The 24221-nt window shown below is 41.6% G+C and overlaps 1 protein-coding gene across 3 annotated transcripts in view; it reads left to right on the top strand.

The window, feature by feature from the left end:
• Positions 1-24221, top strand: part of emsy (EMSY transcriptional repressor, BRCA2 interacting) — an 85449-nt gene that overhangs the window by 48490 nt on the left and 12738 nt on the right. For all 3 annotated transcript variants that reach the window (XM_060908945.1, XM_060908947.1, XM_060908946.1), the window contains 5 exons: positions 4022-4186; positions 4333-4482; positions 7018-7145; positions 15350-15868; positions 15996-16334. In XM_060908945.1, the coding sequence (XP_060764928.1) occupies positions 4022-4186; positions 4333-4482; positions 7018-7145; positions 15350-15868; positions 15996-16334 (1301 nt within the window). The remainder of the gene's footprint in view (positions 1-4021; positions 4187-4332; positions 4483-7017; positions 7146-15349; positions 15869-15995; positions 16335-24221) is intronic.

The raw sequence follows: 24221 nt of genomic DNA, 5'->3' as shown, positions 1-24221 counted from the left end.
ATTTTCAAGTGACTATGCAGGGCTGCCAAAGCCTGAAACTGCCAAAGCCTGCTCCAAAGCCTGAAACTGACTTCATCAAACTTTAAAGGCTGTCTGATATATACAACTTTATATATTCACAGCGCCCCTTTTGTCGGATGCCGCCTGAATCGCGCAGATCCGATTTTTTTTTTTTAGGGGGGGCGTTGGAGTGTCTGATTATAATTTCAGAGTAAATTCTGTATTAAAATTACTAAATAAGCAAATCCGTTACAGTCCATGAAACAGGAAGTATAAGGATAGGAAAAAAAACAGTTTAAATCGGAAAGCTGCGCACATTTGCGCAGTCCTGCTCGGGCTGCGCAAATGTGCGCAGCTTTCCGATTTAAACTGTTTTTTTCTCATCCTTATACTTCCTGTTTCATGGACTGTAACGGATTTGCTTATTTAGTAATTTTAATACAGAATTTACTTTGAAATTATAATCAGACACTCCAACGCCCCCCCCCCCCCCCAAAAAAAAAAAAAGAAATCGGATCTGCGCGATTCAGGCGGCATCCGCCAAAAGGCGCGCTGTTTGCATCCCAAACACAAATCAAATCATACAGAATAGACCTAAAATGTTTTTCAAAAATGACCCTTGCGTGAGTGAAGTGACAAGTTTCAAATATAAATGTGACGAACGAGCGATATTAAGTGTACATTACAATGTAAATGTACACTCAGCGGTTCCAGTTAGGCATTCTCCAGAGATTGTTCACATGATGTTTTGGTTTCCAAAAACAAACTTAAACACGATTGTTTATTTAAACAACTTACCACTTATAAAATGATCAGAGCAGACTTTGCTGTGTTTGGAAGGCTGATAATCCTTGCAGTTGATTCTCGCAAGCCATAGATTTCTCCTTTGTATGCTGAGTTTGTTTGCTCGCCTTCGTGCTCCCGTACAGTGGAAATTCCATAAAAGCTCCGCTTGACTTCTTCATCTGACCTATTACGACAGCCGTGAATACAACAGGTGTGCACCATAGCTAGCTTTAAATAGCCTGCTTGGGTTCTTTTGAAGACTTTGTACTCGCGCGTTACAATCAGGGCTTTGAACCGGTTCAAGGAACGAAAACGAAAACCGGGAACTTTTTCTATTTCACATGGAACAGAAACGAAACCAGAAACTTTATTATTTTTTATGTTCCGGAACAGAAACGCTTATTAAAAATAATGGTAACCGGTTAATACCGGTTTTTATTTCGTTCCTCAAAGTTTCTGTAGCCTACAAATAAAAGTCATTCTTCTCCTGCACAAGTTTCTATTCCCGCTGGAGTTCACTTCCTGTGTGATGTTCGCTGATTGAATGGAGAGAGCAGGAAGGTGGACTACTAGTGAGTAAGTGCATTACTGAGTGTCTGAGCAAAGGAGAGCCTGAACTTTGCAACCTCCCTATTGGCTGTTTGTAAAAATGTATCAGTTGTTGCCCCTCCCATGGGAATCATCGCGGGCTCGAGAGACGAGACCTGACGAGTTAGTTCGTTGGTAGCAGAACAAAATGTCTGGACACAAATCGGGTTTTCAGAAAAGGAAAGAAAATAAACGGAGGGTCGAAAATACAAAAAAGGAGGCAGAAAATGCAAAACGAGTTTTAAGGTAGGACAAATGGTTACTTTTTAAGGCAGCCCGCCGTGGCTGCAGGCTTTCAGTTGTCATTGAATGGTTACTTTTCTGAGGCAGCCCGCCGTGGCTGCCTGCAGGCTCATTTATTATAGCCCATTTAGTTAAAATAGTTGATATAAAATGTTTATAGTTATGTGATGGTTGTCCTGATTTAGACTGGTGGGTTTTTTTTGGGGGGGGGGGGGGTTGCGCGATGTTGCACCCGGGTCCAGATTAGGGCAGAACCAGCCCTGGCTACATTTCAGGTGTAGTTTGTTTTATGTATGTATGTACTTCCATAGATGTGTACTTGGTCTTCCAATATGGCGCCTAACAAAATCTCGCGGCACGGTGACGTCATGCGGTAGCCCTCTATAGGGCCTGACTAGCCTTTGGTAACACACTAAACGAATTATCTTTCATTTTTGGCACTTTTTCTGTTTGTGTAGATGGGAAGACATACTGAGAATCCAAATCGCCAACATTTGAAATAATAATTGTTTTGAATTATTTCTTGTCTTATTTAATGAAGGTTGTAATAGAATTAGCCTACATTTGGCTTAAGCTGGATGAGACAGAGACATAATTTTATAGCCATTTGTTAAACAGCTGACAGGGAACGTAATTAACCGTTCCGGGAACGAAATTTTTTTGTTCTAACCGGTTCGGGAACGTCTATTTAATGGTGGAACCCAAAACCGGAAACGTTAAAATTCCGTTTCTGTTCGGAACGAACCGATAGGAAAAAAATTCTGGTTCAAAGCCCTGGTCACAATGTGTGCTCAGTCACCCATACGGTAAGCTTGACCCGCAAGATGGCCGCCACTAGGGAATCCCCGACTCTGTGACGTCATGTGAAAACTATCTATACTTCCAGATTTTAACAATGCCTTGGACAATGTCAATTCCAGTAATTTCCACAATCCCTCCGGTTGTTTTCTTTACTTGATTCAGGCCAATAATTTGACCCTTCTGAAACACAGTAACCTTTTTTCCATGAGCACAGGATATGACTTTGACATGGTCGTTTAAGAAATGAGAAGCTACTCACTGCATCAGTTATGTGTAAAAGAATTGCTGCCAGCTCAAACATATTAATCACTGCAGTAATTATCCAGTGAAGGGCTTGTTTTGTTGATTTTGCCTATTTAAATCCAAACAGCAACCTTCCCAGATAGCATTACAGTCCGCGGGTGATGCTCTAAGGTCCGCACTGACAAGCCAACCCTTTCCCCGGGTCAGCGTCAGATGTGAGCAGAATGATACGCACAGTGATAGGTTTATACACCCGCGGGGCGGGACCGCACGGGCGCGCTCTTCAAGTTTCAACAGACACCAACAATTTCTTCAACAGACACATGTTTTTAGTGATCCGTGCCGGACCTGGCCCACATCCGTTCCAGATCCAAAAATTGTATCTGTGCCGGAAACGGGACAGAGAGCAAAGGTTATGTGGGACGGATCCGTCTGCTGTATTCAGACCGGACTTTGGGGTACATCCGGTGCTGATCCAGCTCAGATCAAATTGCTATCTTTTTTTTTTTTGGCCAAGCAGGGTATATTAATAGAATAATACGTTCAGGAATTGATATTTTGAGCTCAGACATAGGGGGACATTGTACATATGATCTTGTTGAATTACAAGAGCTCCTGAACCACCAAACCCAAGTCAGCCCAAAAGCATGAATGATCCACCACCAGCTGTAACACTGGTTTTCCTTGTACACAGTCCCCTTTTGTCACCAAACTTGCTGATGGTGTGTATGAGCAAAAGGTTTGTTTTGATGTCATCCAACCACAGCACACAATGCTAATTGTGATTCTGTCGATGTGTCATGACATTTCAGACAATGCATCATGTTGTGAGATGATCTCAGGAAGTGTTTCTTTCCTGCAACATTTCTCAACAGCTTATTGTTCGGAAAATGTTTTTTATTAGGTGACACTTTTTAAAAAAACAATCAACTAAATTGTGCAATTCAGAAAAGTGTTCTCTCCTTCACCGTTCTCCTCACTGTGTTGGCGGGACAGTGTGCTTTTAAGGCCAGTTACAGGCAAATTTCCAACTGTTTCAAGCATGAAAAATTTTGTCACGGTCCCAATTGTGCTTCATGATCTTTTTACCTGCATGTGCATTTTTTTTCTTTTATTATCCATTACCTGATTTGTGCAGGTCAGTAACCATTTGCCTCTTCAGTGTTCTTTGGTTTTTCCTCTGGAAATGGATGCTAATTTTGCATGTGTCCACTCTTTAATTTGAACCCCAGGGAAACAGGACATGGTTAAAGGCAACAACAGAGTTTTTCAAACTCAAAAGAACATCATTTTATCAAGAATAAGAATTTTATTCTTTAAAAATAACAATAGCTCTACTCACTTTTCTGCCATTCTCCAGACACCCAGTCGGTTGTGCATGTCATCAGCTCCAGGGGACAGGAGTGGACAGAACAAGAAGTGTCAGTGGAAGCCAGTCCCACCATCATTTACCAGGACATGAGTGGAGAGGCTCAGTCGGCCACATCGACCATTAAAGCCTTGTTGGAGCTGCAGCAGACCACAGGTGTGTGTGTGTGTGTGTGTGTGTGCGTGTGTGTGTGTGTGTGTGTATCGAAGGCTACTTTACCTATTACGTCTCTTTAAGTAATTGTTGCTCGCTTTTTCTGTTACTGATAATAACATGTGGTTGTGTTGCTCTTTGGATTTCAGCCAAGGAAAAGGCAGAGGCCAAACCACGGCAGCACACCATCGATCTGAGTCAGATGGCAGTCCCAATACAGATGCCCACAGAGAAGAGGGAGTCGCCTGAACCCTCAGGCCAGGCTGCGGGCGAGCCCGAGACCCCATCAGAGGCCACTGGTATCATTACTGTTAACTCCTGGTGTTTATAGAAACATGCCCCCTTTACTAAAGCACTCTGTGAGCAAATCATCATTGTCTGTTCTCTTTTTATGTTCTGGGTGGATTTCGGCTCATGTTGTAAAACAATAAATTTTTATTGAAAAGAAAGACAGAACATGTGAATATAAACCTAAAACTAAGAATAATTAATTAATGCAAAATATAATAAATCTAGGGGGCGTCACGGTGGTGTAGTGGTTAGCGCTGTCGCCTCACAGTAAGAAGGTCCGGGTTCGAGCCCCGTGGCCGACGAGGGCCTTTCTGTGCAGAGTTTGCATGTTCTCCCCGTGTCCGCGTGGGTTTCCTCCGGGTGCTCCGGTTTCCCCCACAGTCCAAAGACATGCAAGTTAGGCTAACTGGTGACTCTAAATTAACCATAGGTGTGAATGGTTGTCTGTGTCTATGTGTCAGCCCTGTGATGACCTGGCGACTTGTCCAGGGTGTACCCCACCTTTCGCCCGTAGTCAGCTGGGATAGGCTCCAGCTTGCCTGCGACCCTGTAGAACAGGATAAAGCGGCTAGAGATAATGAGATGAGATGATAAATCTTGTGATCAGCTTTTTTTTGCATACTGACCAGTGTCTCAAGCATCTCTAGCCTTGTAAACAATTTATTTCCAAGTATAATTTTAAACGGAAGGTATTTGCCCTGTACAGTGTCTTGTAGAAGTATTCATCCCCCTTGGTGTTTGTCCTGTTTTGTCGCATTACAAACTGGAATTAAAATGGATTTTTGGAGGGTTGGCACCATTTGATTTACACAACATGCCTACAACTTTTAAAGGTGCAAATTGTTCTTTTATTGTGACACAAACAATAATTAAGATGGAAAAACAGAAATCTGGAGTGTGCATAGGTATTCACCCCCTTTCGTATGAAACCCCTAAATAAGAGCTGGTCCAACCAATTCACTTCATAAGTCACATCATTAGTTGATTAAGATCCACCTGTGTGCAATCAAAGTGTCACATGATCTGTCACATGATGTCTGTATAAATCAACCTGTTCTGGAAGGACCCTGACTCTGCAACACTACTAAGCAAACAACATGAAAACCAAGGAGCCTCCAAACAGGTCAGAGACAAAGTTGTGGAGAAGTATAGATCAGGGTTGGGTTATAATCAGACTTATCCCAAACTTTGAATATTTCAGGGAGCACCATTACATCCATTATAGCAAAATGGAAAGAATATGTCACCACTACAAACCTGACAAGAGAAGGCCGCTCACCAAAACTCACAGACCGGGCAAGGAGGGCATTAATCAGAGATGCAACAAAGACACCAAAGATAACACTGAAGGAGCTGCAAAGATCCACAGCAGAGATGGGAGTATCTGCCCTAGGACCGATTTAAACCATACATTCCACAGAGTGGGGCTTTATGGAAGCGTGGCCAGAAAAAGTCATTGCTTAAGAAAACATGTTTGGAGTTTGCCCAACAGCATGTGGCAGACTCCCCAAACACATGGAAGAAGATTCTTTGGTCAGATGAGACTAAAATTGAACTTTTTGGCCATCATGGGAAATGCCATGTGTGGTACAAACCCAACACCCTGAGAAGACCATTCCTACAGTGAAGCATGGTGGTGGCAGCATCATGCTGTGGGGATGTTTTTCATCTGCAGGGACAGGAAAGCTGGTCAGGACTGAAGGAAAGATGGATGGCACTAAATACAGGGCAATTCTGGAGGAAAACCTGTTTGAGTCAGCCAGAGGTTTGAGACTGGGATGAAGGTTCACGTTCCAGCAGGACAATGACCCTAAACATACTGCTAAAGCTACACTGGATTGGTTTAGAGGGAAATATTTAAATGTCTTGGAATGGCCTAATCAAAGCCCAGACCTCAATCCAATTGATAATCCGTGGCATAACTTGAAGATTGCTGTACACCAACGCAACCCATCTAACTTGAAGGAGTTGGAGCAGTTTTGCCTTGAGGAATGGGCAAAAATCCCAGTGGCTAGATGTGCTAAGCTGATAGAGACATACCCCAAGAGACTTGCTGCAAAAGATGGCTCTACAAAGTATTGACTTTTTTTGGGGGGTGGGTGAATACCTATGCACAATTTTCACCTTTAAAGTGGTCGGCATGTTGTGTAAATCAAATGCTGCTAACCCTCCAAAAATCCATTTTAATTCCAGCTTGTAACATGACAAAACAGGACAAACACCAAGGGGGATGAATACTTTTACAAGACACCGTATATCCGCCTAGTTTCATCGTTTCGGGTTTCTGTTTACATTTATGTATTTTATTTGTTTTTAATTGCAGTTCACAGGCAGCAGAGGCCTCGTAAAAATACACACTGCTCCTTTAAAGTCTTTAGATGTTTAGTGATTTCAAGTTGTGAAGTTATTGGTTCAGTAATCCATCAACATTATCAAATTAAAAGCAGTTACCAGTTTTGAAACCTGAATTTCTTAATGCAGTGGGATATGTTTGTACTTGGTGTGTGTATGAGTGTGCTGAGTGATGTTGTTGATGCGTTCAGGTAAGGTGGGGAAGGTTGTAGCAGGAGGTGAAGTGTCTACATCATGCAGTCAGTCATCAGCGCTCTCTTCCACAATGAAAAGCTCCAACACTGCTTCATCTACCAGCACCAGCTCAGTCACTGTTCAGGTACGAGAGCGTGAGACTCTAGTCATAGACAATCTGTCTCTGGAAATGTTAACTTTCACTACATCCACTATCTATTCTGAAGTGCACTCTAGTTATGATATACTGTGTATGTACAGTGCTGAGCGTAAATGAGTACACCCCCTTTGAAAAGTAACATTTTAAACAATATCTCAATGAGCGAGCACAAACAATTTCCAAAATGTTGAAAAGACAAAGTTTAATATAACATCTGTTTAACTTCTAACGTGAAAGCAAGGTTAATAATATAAACTTAGATTACACATTTTTCAGTTTTACTCAAATTAGGGTGGTGCAAAAATGAGTACACCCCACAACAAAAACTACTCCATCTAGTACTTTGTATGGCCTCCATGATTTTTAATGACAGCACCAAGTCTTCTAGGCATGGAATGAACAAGTTGGCGACATTTTGCAACATCAATCTTTTTCCATTCTTCAACAACGACCTCTTTTAGTGACTGGATGCTGGATGGAGAGTGATGCTCAACTTGTCTCTTCAGAATTCCCCAAAGAAAATAATTTCTTTCCACCACAAAGGTGAAGGCTACAAGAAGATCAGCAAAGCTTTACTTATCAGTCAGAATACTGTAGCAAAAGTGGTACAAAAATTTAAGAAAGATGGAACTGCAACCATCTCACAGACGTGTCCAGGTCGTCCATGGAAGTTAACACCTCGACAGGAGCGTCTTCTGATGAGAAGGGTTGAAGAAAATCAGCATGCAAGTTCACTGCAGTTATCTAAAGAAGTAGAAAGCCAAACTGGGGTGACTATTTCCCGTGACACAATACGGCGTACACTGCAGAGGAACGGCATGCATGGATGCCGTCCAGGAAAGAAGCCTCTCCTAAAGCCCAGGCACAAAAAAGCCCGCCTAGAGTTTGCCAGGGCCCGTGCTGACAAAGATGAAGACTACTGGGACTCTATACTCTGGAGTGATGAGACCAAGATAAATGTTTTTGGAACTGATGGCTTCAAAACTGTATGGCATCGCAAAGGTGAGGAATACAAAGAAAAATGCCTGGTGCCTACAGTGAAACATGGTGGTGGCAGTGTCCTTATGTGGGGCTGCATGAGTGCTGCTGGTGTCGGGGAGCTGCATTTCTTTGATGGCATCATGAATTCACAGACGTATTGCTCTATACTGAAAGAGAAGATGCTACCATCACTCCGTGCCCTTGGTCGTCGTGCGCTTTTCCAACATGACTAAACACACATCTAAGGCCACTGTTGGATTTCTGACTAAGAACAGGGTGAAAGTGATTCAGTGGCCGAGTATGTCTCCTGATCTGAACCCAATCGAACACCTACGGGGAATTCTGAAGAGACAAGTTGAGCATCACTCTCCATCCAGCATCCAGTCACTAAAAGAGGTCGTTGTTGAAGAATGGAAAAAGATTGATGCTGCAAAATGTCGCCAACTTGTTCATTCCATGCCTAGAAGACTTGGTGCTGCCATTAAAAATCATGGAGGCCATACAAAGTACTAGATGGAGTAGTTTGTGTTGTGGGGTGTACTCATTTTTGCACCACCCTAATTGGAGTAAAACTGAAAAAATGTGTAATCTAAGTTATATTATTAACCTTACTTTCACGTTAGAAGTTAAACAGATGTTATATTAAACTTTTGTCTTTTCAACATTTTGGAAATTGTTTGTGTTCATTGAGATATTGTTTAAAATGTTATTTTTCAAAGGGGGTGTACTCATTTACGCTCAGCACTGTATGCATACTTGTATAATTAACAGTTATTCCACGAAATCGAGTCGTACATGAGCTGATAGCCGGCGAGGCACGTAGCACCAAGTTATCGATAAGCCGTGTCCGATGAGATTGAGTGGCGTAACTGTTTTATTATGTCCACATTCACTGGATTTTGAGAAACAGAGCATTTTTATTTTTTGCAAATTCGGTAAATAAAAACTTTTTATCCAGAACGTCTGACAAAATCATTTCCGCTTAGAATGTAAACAAACCGGCAAAATGACAACAGCAATTTGTGAAACATGCTATAATAATAATAATAATAATTCTTGAAAAATAAAAAAGTCCCCTCCCCCCAATATATATTTTATTTTTTTGTATTTTTGGGGTTTTGTTTTCAAGTAGAGGTTTTATTTCACCCTTGGTTGGTTCAGCAACACGTGCCACCATTTTGTTTTTCTCTACTCACGATATATGAGCTGATAGCCTAGTAGTAGAGTAGCCAATCAGAGCGCATGATTACTCATATCCAGTGAATGTGGATGGAATAAAACATAATATTTCATGTGGGCATTCTACTCAATTGAGCACTGTGTGACTTAACTTCAGAAATGTGTGAAAAGAAAATGGGTTATGTTCTAAACTGCATGTTACCATACTAAAATTATGACCATTCTAATGACTATGTTCATGAAGGCTGAGATGAGATGTAAAATCTCCAGAGTTCCTATGCAGTATGAAAGTATGGAATTTGATTTTAGTCATTTCCACGTCTGGATAAGTACAGAAAAAGGAAACCAGAGTATGGGAAAAATATTTCTGTTAACAAACTATTGCCTCTGTTTTTCTTTTCTAAAATATAAAATTAAGCCAGAATGTTCAAAGCAGTGTGAGTTTGATGATGTTGAATTTAAGCAAGGCAAGACATGCGTGTGATATGTCTTGGGTGATTTCTGTGGCATCTGCTATCAGTGAACTATCTGAAATTAGCATATCGGGCTACGTCGTACCCATACAGAACGAAAATAAAGACACGAACACACATTGCATCACTACAAATGTCAGAATGGGTAACTGCAAGTTTTCTGAGAGTTGGCAAGTTTTGCCGGTGTTGTGGGGCTGTCCCCAGGCATGAACGATGGCAAATATCGTGTGTGGGGGGGGAACCGCAGCACCTGGAGGAAACCCACGCTGACAGGGGGGGGCAGCAGGCAGAATTTGCAAACTTCACACAGAAATACCCCTTATTGGCTGTGAGGTTCAAACCCAGGCCCTTCTTGCTGTGAGGCAACAGTGCTAACCACTGCACCACCATGCCGCCCCTTCACATGCATATTAACCACGGGCGATTGCTCTAAGACAACGAGGGAGGCTCAGCCTCCTCTAAAAATGATGAACATCGTGTAGGATGAATTGCGCTAGGCTTATGCTATAGCCGACCTTATAACATTGCTATTTCAGATCCAGAATCATAGAAATATATGTGCTCAACCCAACTACAGTGCGAAATCATTCCGTTATAACTTTCCCCAGTTCGCCTAATGTGTGCATGAGTTTTTCCCCCTCGTGACAGCGCGATGCAGCCCAGCCTCAGTGGATTGGGAGCTATGCGCTTTTCAATCTCAAAATGCAAGACGATTATTGGACAAATACTGCGAAAATGCCCGCCCACGGAGTCTCACGGACTCCCAGCCTCAGTGGACTTCAGTGGCATTTGGGAGCGATGCGCTTTTCAATCTCAAAATGCAAGACGGTTATTGGACAAATACTGCGAAAATGCCTGCCCACGGACTCCGAGCCTCACATGGGAGGGACATGGCAGTTTCCGCGAGGAGACTGGTGATTGGTGAAAGCGGCTGGATATTTTCTTTGATTGACAGCTTGTTTCAACTATAGACAGGCAGCGGTACAGTGTTGCCAGATTGGGCGGTTTTAAGTGCATTTTGGCGGGTTTTGAACATATTTTGGGATGGATAATGTCAGCAGTATCTGGCAACATCAGTTCAGTCCCATGCGGATTCGCAAGTGCTGTGGTGTATTGTAAGAGATCGGCTTACATTTCGATTTCATTCATTACATACGGTTTCTACCAGCTTTTTTAGTTTGTATATATTTTCATTGTAAATAAAGTGTAAATGTAGTGTTGTCAAGTTTGCTATCTTAGTTCCAGAAATTTCGTTTATTTGAGTGACTGAACTTGAACTTGAGGGGGCTAGTCAGCTAGCAAGAAAGCTGCGCACGGATGCCAAGCATTGCTGATTTAATTTTGGCGAAGCCATTTGCCAGTCTTCCTTTCAAGGAAAAAATTAAAATTAAAGAGCAGGGTAGACCAACGCCTCAAATTGACTTGGTGAAAAAGGTAGGGAATAATACTCGTTCCTTTCAGCTCTCCTGGTACGAGAAAGTGAATTGGCTAACAGCAAGTGACCCACATCAACAACAGTAAATAGGCTACTTTAGTAATATGTCATGGATGGACCAAAAATATAGAATCTATTTAAAATGTTTATGCTGAGTATATTATATTGAAATATATATATTTTTCTGGATATGAATTAAACACAGCTACAATTTGGAAAACATTTTTAAACAAAAACACAGCCGAGGTCAATTTTTAAACAACATGCCACAATTTTAAAATATAAAATGTTAAAATATATCCCCCCCCCCAACACCACCATCATGTATATTGGACAGTAGGCTAATGGGCCAAAAGAACCTGTTATTTCACAGTTTGTGACCCTGCCAACTAGGGATGTCCCGATCCGATCACGTGATCGGAAATCGGGCCCGATCACGTGGTTTCAGACTCGATCGGAATCGGGCATTACCTCCTGATCAGGGATCGGATATATATCTATATAATATATTCTCATTTTTAACACATCAATAGCTATGCGTTGGCACAGAGTGAGACCAGACCTCTTGTCTCAACACAGCAACATCAACACGTGCGGCATGACATCACTTTGTAGCAGAGACCCTATTGGTTATTGGCTGCCCATTGCCGGCAAAGTTGAACACGGAAGCAGTTCGAAGCGGAAAGCAAAGCATGTCTGCGGTGTGGCAGTATTTCAAAGTTGATGACAACATTGCCATAGCAAACTGTGAAATATGTAAAGCTGGAATTTCAAGGGGTGGACAGGAAAGGGCCGCATTTAATACAACAAACCTGATACGGCACCTGAAAAACAAACACCCGACACAATACAGCGAGTTTTTAGTGCTGTTGCAAACGTGTTGGATTACAAAAACAGGCTCAAACCTGAAAGGGTAGAAATGCTTGTTTTCATCAAGAAAAACGTTCATTTCCTTAATTGAAATTACTGTATACCACTGTGAGATGCGTTCTTAAAAGCAAATTACTGGCACTGTGGCAGTTTTTTTTTTAAATTTGTTTACATTCCTGCCAGATATTTTAAGGTTATGTTTTTAATTTATGTTATTTATTGTTCAAACTACCTCACGTAAGTGCTCTGTTTGCTAACGGAGTTGTTGGATGTTAAAATAAGGTGTTAAATAAAAAAAATGAGGAACATCCTGGATCCGTTTCTTTCCTCGTCTTTATTATTTTTTATGGATTATAAGAAGTATCGGATCGGGACTCGGTATCGGCAGATACTCAAAATCAAATGATCGGTATCGGATCGGAGGGCAAAAAACCTGATCGGGACATCCCTGCTGCCAACAATCAGCCAGATCAGAGGCAAGAGTATGGGCAAAACTGATGTGTTTTTTCTTTTAAAATATGGAAATATCGTAACCGACCAGCCTCCCCTGTTTGAAAGACTACCAGCCGCCACTGATATTAACACTTGAATTTTAAAATCATTTATTTAAATAATAAATTTGTTCTCTGGCGTCAAATATGGTCTGAAAAATGCACCGAGTCTGTAAATTTGAGTATGGAATTTTGAAATGGAAAATGCGTAGGAACCGTGAATCTCACATTTTCACCTGCATTTAAATATTTGGTGCACATCTGCCTGCATGGTTACTATAGCAACCAGTGTGGGTATGTAAGCAGGTGGGACTACAGTCAGTTTTAATGTGATGTGGCACTCATTTGTCCTGCTCTCGAAACGCAGCCTAAAGACCGATTTATACTTCTGCATAGAATCTATGACATAGGTACACATCTCCTCTAGGAGGCGCCATCGCATGAAACGCACCAGAATTTACTCATCTCATCTCATTATCTGTAGCCGCTTTATCCTGTTCTACAGGGTCGCAGGCAAGCTGGAGCCTATCCCAGCTGACTACGGGCGAAAGGCGGGGTACACCCTGGACAAGTTGCCAGGTCATCACAGGGCTGACACATAGACACAGACAACCATTCACACTCACACCTACGGTCAATTTAGAGTCACCAGTTAACCTAACCTGCATGTCTTTGGACTGTGGGGGAAACCAGAGCACCCGGAGGAAACCCACGCGGACACAGGGAGAACATGCAAACTCCGCACAGAAAGGCCCTCGCCGGCCACGGGGCTCGAACCCGGACCTTCTTGCTGTGAGGCGACAGCGCTAACCACTACACCACCGTGCCGCCACCAGAATTTACTGATTCTACATATCAAAGAAAAGCCGAACGTGAGTCCCACATTTCACTGTAGGAATAGTAAGCAAAATAAAAGAGGCACAATGTTGCTTTGAAACAAATTTACGGGGGAAAAGAAACCTCGTGTGATTTAATTATGAACCAAGCGAATTCTCACTGAAAACACTCCCGAAGCGAAAGTCCCACTGCACACTCGGAATGAGGCTCAAAAATAATGCTGCCATAGGGTTTAAACTCACAGGATTAGATACAGGATTCAGCTGGCCATAATAATGATCTTCAGCCGCTATAGAGTCACACTTTATATATTACTGTTAACCCAATATTGTGATGATAGATTTCTGATTTACATGGAGAAGGAGTAGCCAGAAATGCATAGGAGGAAATGTGATACGACTAAGCAGACTAATCAGTTGTTGCAGTCTGCGTCACCTTGAAGTGTAGTTACATGGTGTAGAGAGGTGCGCGTCAGGCTATGTAGGGTAAATATAAATTGGCCTTTAGAGACCGTGAGTAATTTAACAAACCCCCCCCCCCCCCCCCCATTTTTGCCCATTCCTCAAGGCAAACTGCTCCAACTCCTTCAAGTTAGATGGGTTGCATTTGTGTACAGCAATCTTCAAGTTAAGCCACAGATTCTCAATTGGATTGAGGTCTGGGCTTTAATTAGGCCATTCCAAGACATTTAAATGTTTCCCTTTAAACCACTCCAGTGTAGCTTTAGCAGTATGTTTAGGGTCATTGTCGTGCTGGAATGTGAACCTTCGTCCCAGTCTCAAACAGGTTTTCCTCCAGAATTGCTCTGTATTTAGTGCCATCCATCTTTCCTTCAATCCTGACCAACTTTCCTGTCCCTGCAGATGAAAAATATCCCCACAGCATGATGCTGCCACCACCATGCTTCACTGTAGGAATGGTCTTCTCAGGGTGTTGGGTTTGCGCCACACATGGCGTTTCCCATGATGGTCAAAAAGCTCAATTTTAGTCTCATTTGACCAGAGAATCTTCTTCCATTACATGGAGAAGGAGTGGCCAGAAATCTATAGGAGGAAATGCAATACTACCAAACAGACTAATCAGTTGTTGTAGTCTGCATCACCTTGACGTGTAGTTAGATAGTGTAGAGAGGTTTGCTTCAGGCTGTGGTGTAGGGTAAATATAAATTGGACTTTAGAGACCGTGAATGGGTTTGTTTGTTTGTTTGTTTGTTTGTTTGTTTTGTTTTGTTTGTTTTAGTCAGAGTGACTAGAGGCACTTTTGTACCAAACAGGTCTAGGGACTTACTAAGAGGAATTACCCACTGGGGAGCTCCTCCAGGATCTCCATACCTTCTAGGGCTTTTTTTTTCCTTCTGTTTTTCTGCTTTTTCTAATGTGAAGTTCGCAAGAAATGCTTGCGAAGATTTTTATATTTCACTCGGACGCGTCAGAACGGTGCTGTCTTATGTCCGTCGCATAGACGTTCAATAAACTGGGAAGCCATGGCTTAATGGTTAGAGAAGCAGCTTTAGGACCAAAAGGTCGCAGGTTGGATTCCCTGGACCAGCAGGAATAGCTGAAGTGCCCTTGAGCAAGGCACCTAACCCCCAACTGCTCCCCAGGCTGCTCTGGGTATGTTGTATGTCAGTCTGGATAAGAGCATCTACGAAATGCCATTAATGTAAAGTTTGGACATCTCTGTTGATCCATTTGTCATTTAAAAAAAAAAATTTAAAAATGGTGGTTGCCAGTGCTGCATTGGCTCATGTACAGTTGATCAATGTATGCTTATGTATGGACAAATAACCATACACTTAGGTCACTTATGGTTCTTCTTGTGCTGGGAGAGTACCTACCCTGCAGCAGGACGTAAAAAAGTCCCTCAATATGGCATTCTAAGAACTATAGTTGTTCTCACTTCCTGTGTGTGTCTGTGTTGCAGGCAGGTTCTGGCAAGCCCCTGGAGGAGCAGGCCGTAGTGGAGGAGGGAGAATTGGAAGGTGACACGTTGGACCCTCAAACCGGACTGTTCTACAGATCAGTAAATCCCTCGGCCCCGCCTCCTCCCCCTCCTCCTCCCCCTCTACAGCAGCACCGCACCCCCACACACACCCTTAACAAGCCACTGGTGCTGTCCATATCCACGCCCACCAAGTCAACTCTCAGCCAGACTGAGGCCTCCAAAATGAGCTCCATTGCCAGGCCTCCAGTTTCAGCAGTGACCACACGGGCGGATAAACCCTCTGTCTCTCCTGCGCCTTCTCTTTCTGCTCCCTCTGGATCTGCAGCTCAACATGCTGCAGCCACTAAACCTGTCCACACGCCACAGCTGCCCCGACTACAGCAGGCACCAAGCTCACACAACCGCCCAAACATGCACACACAGCTCTCTCAGCCCCCACCACTGCAGGCCCACCATCCCGTGGCCTCTGACAAAGCAGCCAGCAGCAGCAGCAGCCAGGTTGGAACGAAACACACACACACACAATCTGGGATAAAAAGAAATCACCCAAACCTAGTACTCATACACAGAGGATTGCTGGATGATGTCCCCCCCCGTCTCTCTCTTCTCTCGTTTTCTATGACAGGTGCAGCAGCCGATCATAACACAAGGAGCAGCAGTCACTAAAATCACATTTGGGGCTCCTCCCGTGTCCAGCAGCAGCAGCAGCGAGGCTGCAGTGAAGCTGCAAGCCGAGTCCAGCTCAGAGAAACCCAACGTCTCCGACATCCTGAAGATCTCCATGATGGAGGCGGAGATTGAGCCTGGTACCGAGGCCGTGGTGGTAGACTCATCCAGCGACTGCAGCACCTTCAGCAAAGCTGCTTCTACGTCACAACTCATCAGCAGCTCCAAACATACACACACGCACACGCACGCCACCTTCGGACGTATCCAGAAGAGCAAAGACCTGGATGTTATACAGGTGAACAGCCACTTACTTTTCTATATGACTGTTTATTTATAATCGATTTCGAGCTCATATATCCCTGATGCAGTTGTAGCAGAGCTTCAAAGCGCCATACTTAAAGTGCCATTCCACCATTGGATGTATTCTTTGGCATAAAATACAATATATTTTGACAACATATATAAATGGTATCACTAGATAGAGAAATCTTTTAGCTTCAAAATGATATATCAAACATAATTTTTTGACAACGACAAGTATATTAATTTTGCGACCAAAGTCACCTACCCTTTTAATTTCCGCGCGTGATGTCATCGGCAGGTTCCCCTTCTTGTGTACCACGTGACGTGGCACATATTATCAGCAATGGCGGATAGAACGCGATAAAAATAATACCAATAAATCTAGCTAATACCAATAAATCTAGCTAACTGAAAGATTAACTCAAAATTTTTCGCAATTTTTTTGGCCCCCATATACGAGGAGAAATGACTCTCTCACTTTGGGGGTTTCCTGGTCTAAAATAGACCGACACATGGTACACAAGAAGGGGAACCTGCCGATGACATCACGTTTCACTACCGCGCGGAAATTAAAAGGGTAGGTGACTTTGGTCGCAAAATTAATATACTTGTCATTGTCAAAAAATTATGTTTGATATATCATTTTGAAGCTAAAAGATTTCTCTGTCTAGTCATGTTGTCATAAAATATATTGTATTTTATGCCAAAGAATACATCCAATGGTGGAATGGCACTTTAAGAGAATATGGTAATGCATTGACCTGATTTTTGATGGCTTTTCTGACCGTACAACGTCCTTACGTGTGAACAACGTACATGTACCACTACAGAGTGCTTGATCGTAAGTGCAAGGCAACGTCTCTCATGAACACTTGACCACTGGACAACGGAATTTGTATCTTTATTTACGTAAGATAGATGGGTTTTTATTCAGCGCTTAATTTTAATTTGTTTTTATGCCTCCACCACCGTAAGGTGCAGGAGGCATCATGTTTTTGGGTTGTCCGTGCGTCCGTCCGTCCCGAAACCTTGTGAACGCGATATCTCAAAGGCTAATGAAAGGAATTTCACCAAACTTTCACCATTTGTGTGCTTTGGGACAAGCATGAACTGATTAGATTTTGAGATCAAAAGGTCTAAGGTCAAGGTCACTGTGAGGTCAAATGTCTGTCCGAAAACCTTGTGAACACAATATCTCCAAGGCTGATACAAGTAATTTCACCAGGTCAAGATTACTGTGAGATCAAATGTCCATCCCCAAATCACAACTTAATAAGGCATGTAGTCTACCAGGCGGAGGCATCCCCATCGACACCGTTGGCATAGGGTTCTATCTAGTTTCAAAAATAACATGAGATTATTTATGAACACATTTTATGGAAAATGTTGACGAAAAAAATTTCATAGCAGGCAACATATCTTTTTGCATTATATGCCCCCCCATTTTTTTCCCCCTCACCCTGCACACTCGTGTAAACATAATTATTATACATACAGGCCACTTTTTCCATGGAATAAAAACATTTATTTTTTCGCAGTTTGGTTTTCATTAAATCCTGCGCTCTGATTGGCTGGCGAGTGGGTCTGTATCCTACGATACGGACCCCGGTTACGGACCTCTGGCGACTCGCTCGTTCACAACAACAGCAAACATCGTAGCATTTTTTGCCAACATTTATTTTCGCATTTCTCAGGAAAATAGCATTAATTTTACATCATGGATAGCGATAACAACAGTCTTCACAGCGAAAGCGAGTTTTACTACCCTGAGGAAGATGAAATAAAAAAACATTTCAGGAGAAAGCTAAAACCTGTAGCTGTTGCTAATGCCGAGCAAAACATGGCTGAATCCTGAATGACTCCTATTTGTATAAATAGGGGACTACATAGGTGGCAAAATGTAGTTTTTTTCCTGCCATGGAAGTGCACTTGTATACCGAGGAGGAAACCATTTGCATTACAGCCGTGAATGAGGATTCAAAATGGCGGCTCGGCTCAGTTTTCCCTTTCGGGCGCTCTCGTTTTCTGTTAGAATTTGGTAAAGAAAAAAATAAATATATGATTTACCAGCTTAAGGTCGGTCCGTATGGTGAAATACCGTGACCTCGGCCTTAAATACTGACCTCGGCCCAGAGGGCCTCGGTCACGGTATTTCACGATACGGACCTCCCAGCTGGTAAATAACATATGCATTCTATTCCCTTCTAGTGGGTTTATTGATGGCATGCAATATTATCATATCGTTTATATGTATTACGCCACTGTCCCCAATGGAGAATGAGCGTGCAATATTGTTATTATATTGCATGTTGTCAAGACAACCCGATGTAAAACTTCCACGTTAGCGAGCAACAGTGACCATTTGTAAACAAACACGGCCGCCAGGTTTGCTTCATTAAAAATGGAAGATTTTGAGAGAATTTTGGCTGCCAGGTCTCTCCATTGTATGTAGCTGTCGATGTTGATTTTAAAAGTAACTAAGTAAATTGCACAGGGAAAATAATAATAATATTCAGCTTGACTGCGCTAGCACTGACCTTCGCTAACACTACACCGGCTGGAAGGTAATTAGACTGCCACGCTAATAACACCAAGTCGCGGGTAAGCTAGCGTTGGCCTTCGCTAACGCTACTGCTATGCCGGGTGGAAGCTAACTGGACTGCTGCGCTAACAGCGCCAAGTTGCAGGCAAGCTAGCGTTGGCCTTCGCTACTGCTTCGCCGGCTGGAAGCTAACTGGACTGCCGCGCTAACGGTACCGAGTTGCGAGTAAGCTAGTGTCGGCCTTTGCTAACGCTGCTGCTACGCCGGGTGGAAGCTAACTGGACTGCCACGCTAACAGCACCAAGTCACGGGTAAGCAAGCGCTGACCTTCCAGAACGCTAATATGAAGAGTGTGTGTATGTATAATAATATTGGCTGCCTTTTTTTCATGGTCTATCAGTTATATTCTGTTCAGCTACTCGTCTTCGACTCGTTCAATATCATGTTAGCTGAGTGGAATATATCTGATAGACTACTCAAAGCCAGCCAATATTATTTACTTATTGTGTAGTTCAATAGCAATGATGATCATATTCCCCTAGTTTTAGATCATCTAAATCTACTGCGAATCGATATCGATTAGTTCTTATGTCCGAAAATATTCGATCATAACTATATAGTAATGATGTAAAGCGAAAGCACTGGTTCACTGCTGTCCACCAGGCACCCAGCAAAGTCGCACCATAATAAATGTCATGGTGGTGTTTCTGGCACATGGCATGCGGTGTCAAAGAAAGGAATAAATATGTATTTGTAACTGCGATTCGTATCTCATTATTGGTCTCACGGTCACACAGGGTTCCCGCAGGTCCTTAAAAAGTCTTAAATACAACTTTCGGTTTTCAAGGCCTAAAAATGTCTTAAATTGTTTGGAACGACTGGAATTTTCGAAAAGGAGGTATTAAATTTAATATTGGACCGAACGAGTGAAATGTCTCCATCCGGTTTGGGTATTTTTTTAACCGTAATTTTAAAAGTGACCAGCGTACCTTTTGGGGGCAGCATTGGTTCTGTGCGTCTTATGTGCATTCCGTAGATCGAGAACTAACGTTAGGAGGCTACTGGAGGAAGTGTGGTGTGGTGTGGTGGTGAAGAGTGAGAGATACGCAGGTAGCTTACGCGGGCGCTAGAAAGCGTTGATAATTATGGGAAGATGTCTGTTTAACGACAAGTGGTTGGGGGATGACAAATACCCCCAAAATAAGGAGAAGAATCGTTTGCGATAAAAAGCGCTGCACAAATGTGTTTAAAGACGGTACCGCAGCACTGGGGACACGGCGGACTGGGAAACTGGTTTTTCACGGACACGAGGCGCGCGTGCGTGTGTTAGAGGTCAAGCGCTCCGGAGTGAAACGGAGGGGGGTTCGCGCATGCGTACAAGAGTCAGGTGGAAAATGGGACTTATAGGAAATACTACTACTACTAAAAATAATAATGATTAGCATCATTTTTTACATAATTAACATTGTTTATTGTACTAAGTTTAATATAAATATATAAACAACCTTTATTTCAAAACTCAATTAAAAAGAACTCCAGAAAATACAATAATTCTAAATATAGTACAATATAAATAATTTGCACAAGAAGTTTTTTAGTTTTATTACTTATCGTCTACAACAGTGTTTTTAATATAATAATAAGAATAATATTAACAACCACTAATAATAATTAGTAGTAATAGTAATTATTGATTATTAATCAGTACTACTTATGAATTAGTGATTAATAAGTACTAGGGATTATTAAATGTTATAAAATTAAGTTATTAAAAATTATTACAAATAATTACTAAAAAGTAGTAATTGGTAGAATACAAACACATGGATTATAGATAATTTTTTTAAAATAGTGAACATTGATATAAAATAACTGTACTACTACTAATAATAATAAAGAATAATACTACTAGTAATACTTGTTGTTAATATTATCAGTTCAGTTGTTATCAATGTTCACTATTAAAAACAAATTATCTATAATCCATGAATAATTGTTTGTATCACTACTACTACTACTACTACTAATAATAATAATAATAATAATAACTACTTTTTTAACTAATCTTATCACTCAATTTTATAGCATTTTAATAATCACTACTTATTATTTATTAGTATAATTTAGTAGTTGATGATAATTACTACTTATTATTAAATTACATTTTGATAATCACTGCTTATTAATTAAGTAGTAATAATACTGAATTATAATAATTGCTACGCTATTCATTATTAATATAGCTAATAAGTAGTGATTATTAAAATGTTATAAAATTGAGTTAATTTTTTAATTATTATTAAAAAGTAGGTATTATTATTATTATTAGTAGTAGTAATACAAACAATTATTCATGGATTACAGATAATTAATGATTATTTTTGAATAATGAACATCGATATAACAATTGCACTGATGATAATTAGTTTAGTTATTACAACACATTGATAATGGTTATGAAAGGTGACAGTTGTTTTTCTGTGTTTAATGTAACGCTCTGATGATTGTATGACTGCATAAACAGGTTCATGCTGTTACCTGCTATAATGCAGAAGATACTCGAGAACTTCCTCAGCCAGCTGTGTACTGTACGACACTCAGACTGATTTTGCTGTCGGACACAAAATCACACATCATCAAAGATAATCTTTGGGGATTGAAATAATGCCGGCTAAGGTTGTTCAGCTGGTTCTACTTGCCGTTTATTGTTTTCGTTTTTGAAATGATTCATGGTGTTTTCTCCAGTAAACACCAGTCTTCTCCTTGCTGCTACAGTAGTTCTGCAGGCCCAGAACACACGGCTTTGCTTCAGCTGTTTGCATGTCTAACAGTTGCCATTGATGCACCCTGTTGTTCACCAATTGTGTGCATTCTTCTTAAGGTTCGTAAAAAAACTATTGCAGAAAAGTTTTAAGTTGTCGTATTTATCATTTTCTTTGTCATGGTACAGTCTTAATTTTTTCATTTAGAGGTCTTAAAAGTCTTTAAATTTGTACTTGAAAAATGTGCAGATACCCTGTCACAAGACAACACAGCAATTTATTGACGTGACATACACTACACGACACAATTCGATGGCTCATATGCTTTAATAATAATATTCTATTCAGGTTGATTTTGTGCCCTTATAAATATTTTGCTCATACACTGACCAGGAGCTCTGCCTTTACGTACTGCCTAAATATCTGTATACATTAGTTTCTATTGAGGTTTTCAATACACAATTTTTTGTTTCTTTTAACAAAATCTAAAAAAAAAAAAATTTGGAAAAAAAGGTTTTATAGTAAGATAAGCTTGAAAAGTTAAGTGTTGCTGAAGACAAGTTGCAGTGCAAAAGGAACAGGGATTATAATGCAAATGTAATGATCTAGCATTGCCTTACTGCTTAGGTAAGGTACAATAATCCGTTGTCTGGGGTACATGCTGTTTATCAGGTGATGTCAGCTAGGTCTTTAACAGACACATTGAAGCATAGGACATAATGAAAACACAGTAAATAGCCCTTTTCCACAACTGTAGTAGGCCATATTATGTCAAGAACCACTCAACTGAGTAAAGAGAAACAACATCCATCATTACTTTAAGACATGACGTCTTGGCGTAGCACTGAGTTGGCTGTAAGCCATGTACGACGAGATTGAGTGGAATAATTGTTTTATTCTATCCACGTTCACTGGATTTTGAGAAACGGCACATTTTTATTTTTTGCAAATTCGCAAAAATAAAAACTTTATACAAAACGTCCAACAAAATAATTTTCGCTTAGAATGTAAACAAACCGGCGAAATGACTGGAGCAATTTGTGAAATATGCAATTAATAATAGTAATTCTTGAAAAATAAAAAAGATAGGGTCCCCCCCCCCATATTTTGTTGCTTTTTTTTTCTTATATTTTTTGGGGTCTGGTTTTCAAGTAGAGTTTTTATTTCGTCCTCAGTTGGTTCAGCAACACGCTCTACCGCCATTTTGTTTTTCTCTACTCACGGTATATGAGCTGATAGCCTATTAGTAGAGTAGCCAATCAGAACGCACAATTGCTCATATCCTGTGTTTGTGTGTAATATATATATATATATATATATATATATATATATATATATGGGTCCATCTCAGAAACTGGTCTCTCATTTGGGACATTATGGTAAAAAAAAAAAAAATTTCTAATTTTACTTTTTTTTTTTTGCATTTACCTAACACTCAATGTTTCTTTTGTCATGTTTAATAAGAATAAAGATAGGATCTTGCTTTATCTGGCCTCCACTGTGGAAAATTTATTTGATTACAATTCAAATGCTTTTGTAAAATTGATTTACATATAAAATAACTACATCATGAAGAATTAAAGCCCCTCCTTCACAGATGAGTGAAAATATTGAATAAATTTCCTCTTTTTGATAACTTGGCAATTTTAACCCAAGCAATGATGACTGAATTGTCTCGTCTTCTTCCGCTTATCCGGGACCGGGTCGCGGAGGCAGCAGTCTAAGCATGGAAGCCCAAACTTCCCTTTCCCCAGACACCTCGGCCAGCTCCTCGGGAAGAACACCGAGGCGTTCCCAGGCCAGCCGAGAGACATAGTCCCTCCAGCGTGTCCTGGGTCTTCCCCGGGGGGACATGCCTGGAACACCTCCCCAGGGAGGCGTCCAGGAGGCATCCGAAAAAGATGCCCGAGCCACCTCAGCTGGTTCCTCTCGATGTGGAGGAGCAGCGGCTCTACTCCGAGCTCCTCCCGAGTGACTGTGCTTCTCACCCTATCTCTGAGGGAGCGCCCAGCCACCCTGAGAAGGAAACTCATTTCAGCCGCTTGTATCCGCGATCTTGTTCTTTCTGTCATTACCCAAAGCTCATGACCATAGGTGAGAGTCGGAACGTAGATCGACCGGTAAACTGAGAGCTTCACCTTTTGGCTCAGCTCCTTCTTCACCACGATGGACCGGTAAAGCGACCGCATCACTGCGGAGGCTTCACCGATCCGCCTGTCGATCTCACGCTCCATCCTTCCCTCACTCGTGAACAAGATCCCGAGATACTTAAATTCCTCCACTTGAGGCAGGACTTCTCCACCAACCTGGAGAGGGCAAGCCACCCTTTTCCGGTCGAGAACCATGGCCTCGGACTTGGAGGTGCTGATTCTCATCCCAGCCGCTTCACACTTGACTGCAAACCGCCCCAGTGCATGCTGAAGGTCCTGGTTTGAAGAAGCCAACAGGACAACATCATCCGCAAAAAGCAGAGATGAAATCCTGTGGTTCCCAAACAGGACTCCCTCCGGCCCCTGGCTGTGCCTAGAAATTCTGTCCATAAAAATTATGAACAGAACCGGTGACAAAGGGCAGC

The sequence above is a fragment of the Neoarius graeffei genome, chromosome 25 (genome assembly GCF_027579695.1).
Source record: "Neoarius graeffei isolate fNeoGra1 chromosome 25, fNeoGra1.pri, whole genome shotgun sequence".
NCBI classification, from domain to species: Eukaryota; Metazoa; Chordata; class Actinopteri; order Siluriformes; family Ariidae; genus Neoarius; species Neoarius graeffei.
The sequence above is the reverse complement of the archived record's forward strand: the minus strand, read 5'-3'. Positions and strand labels throughout refer to the sequence as shown.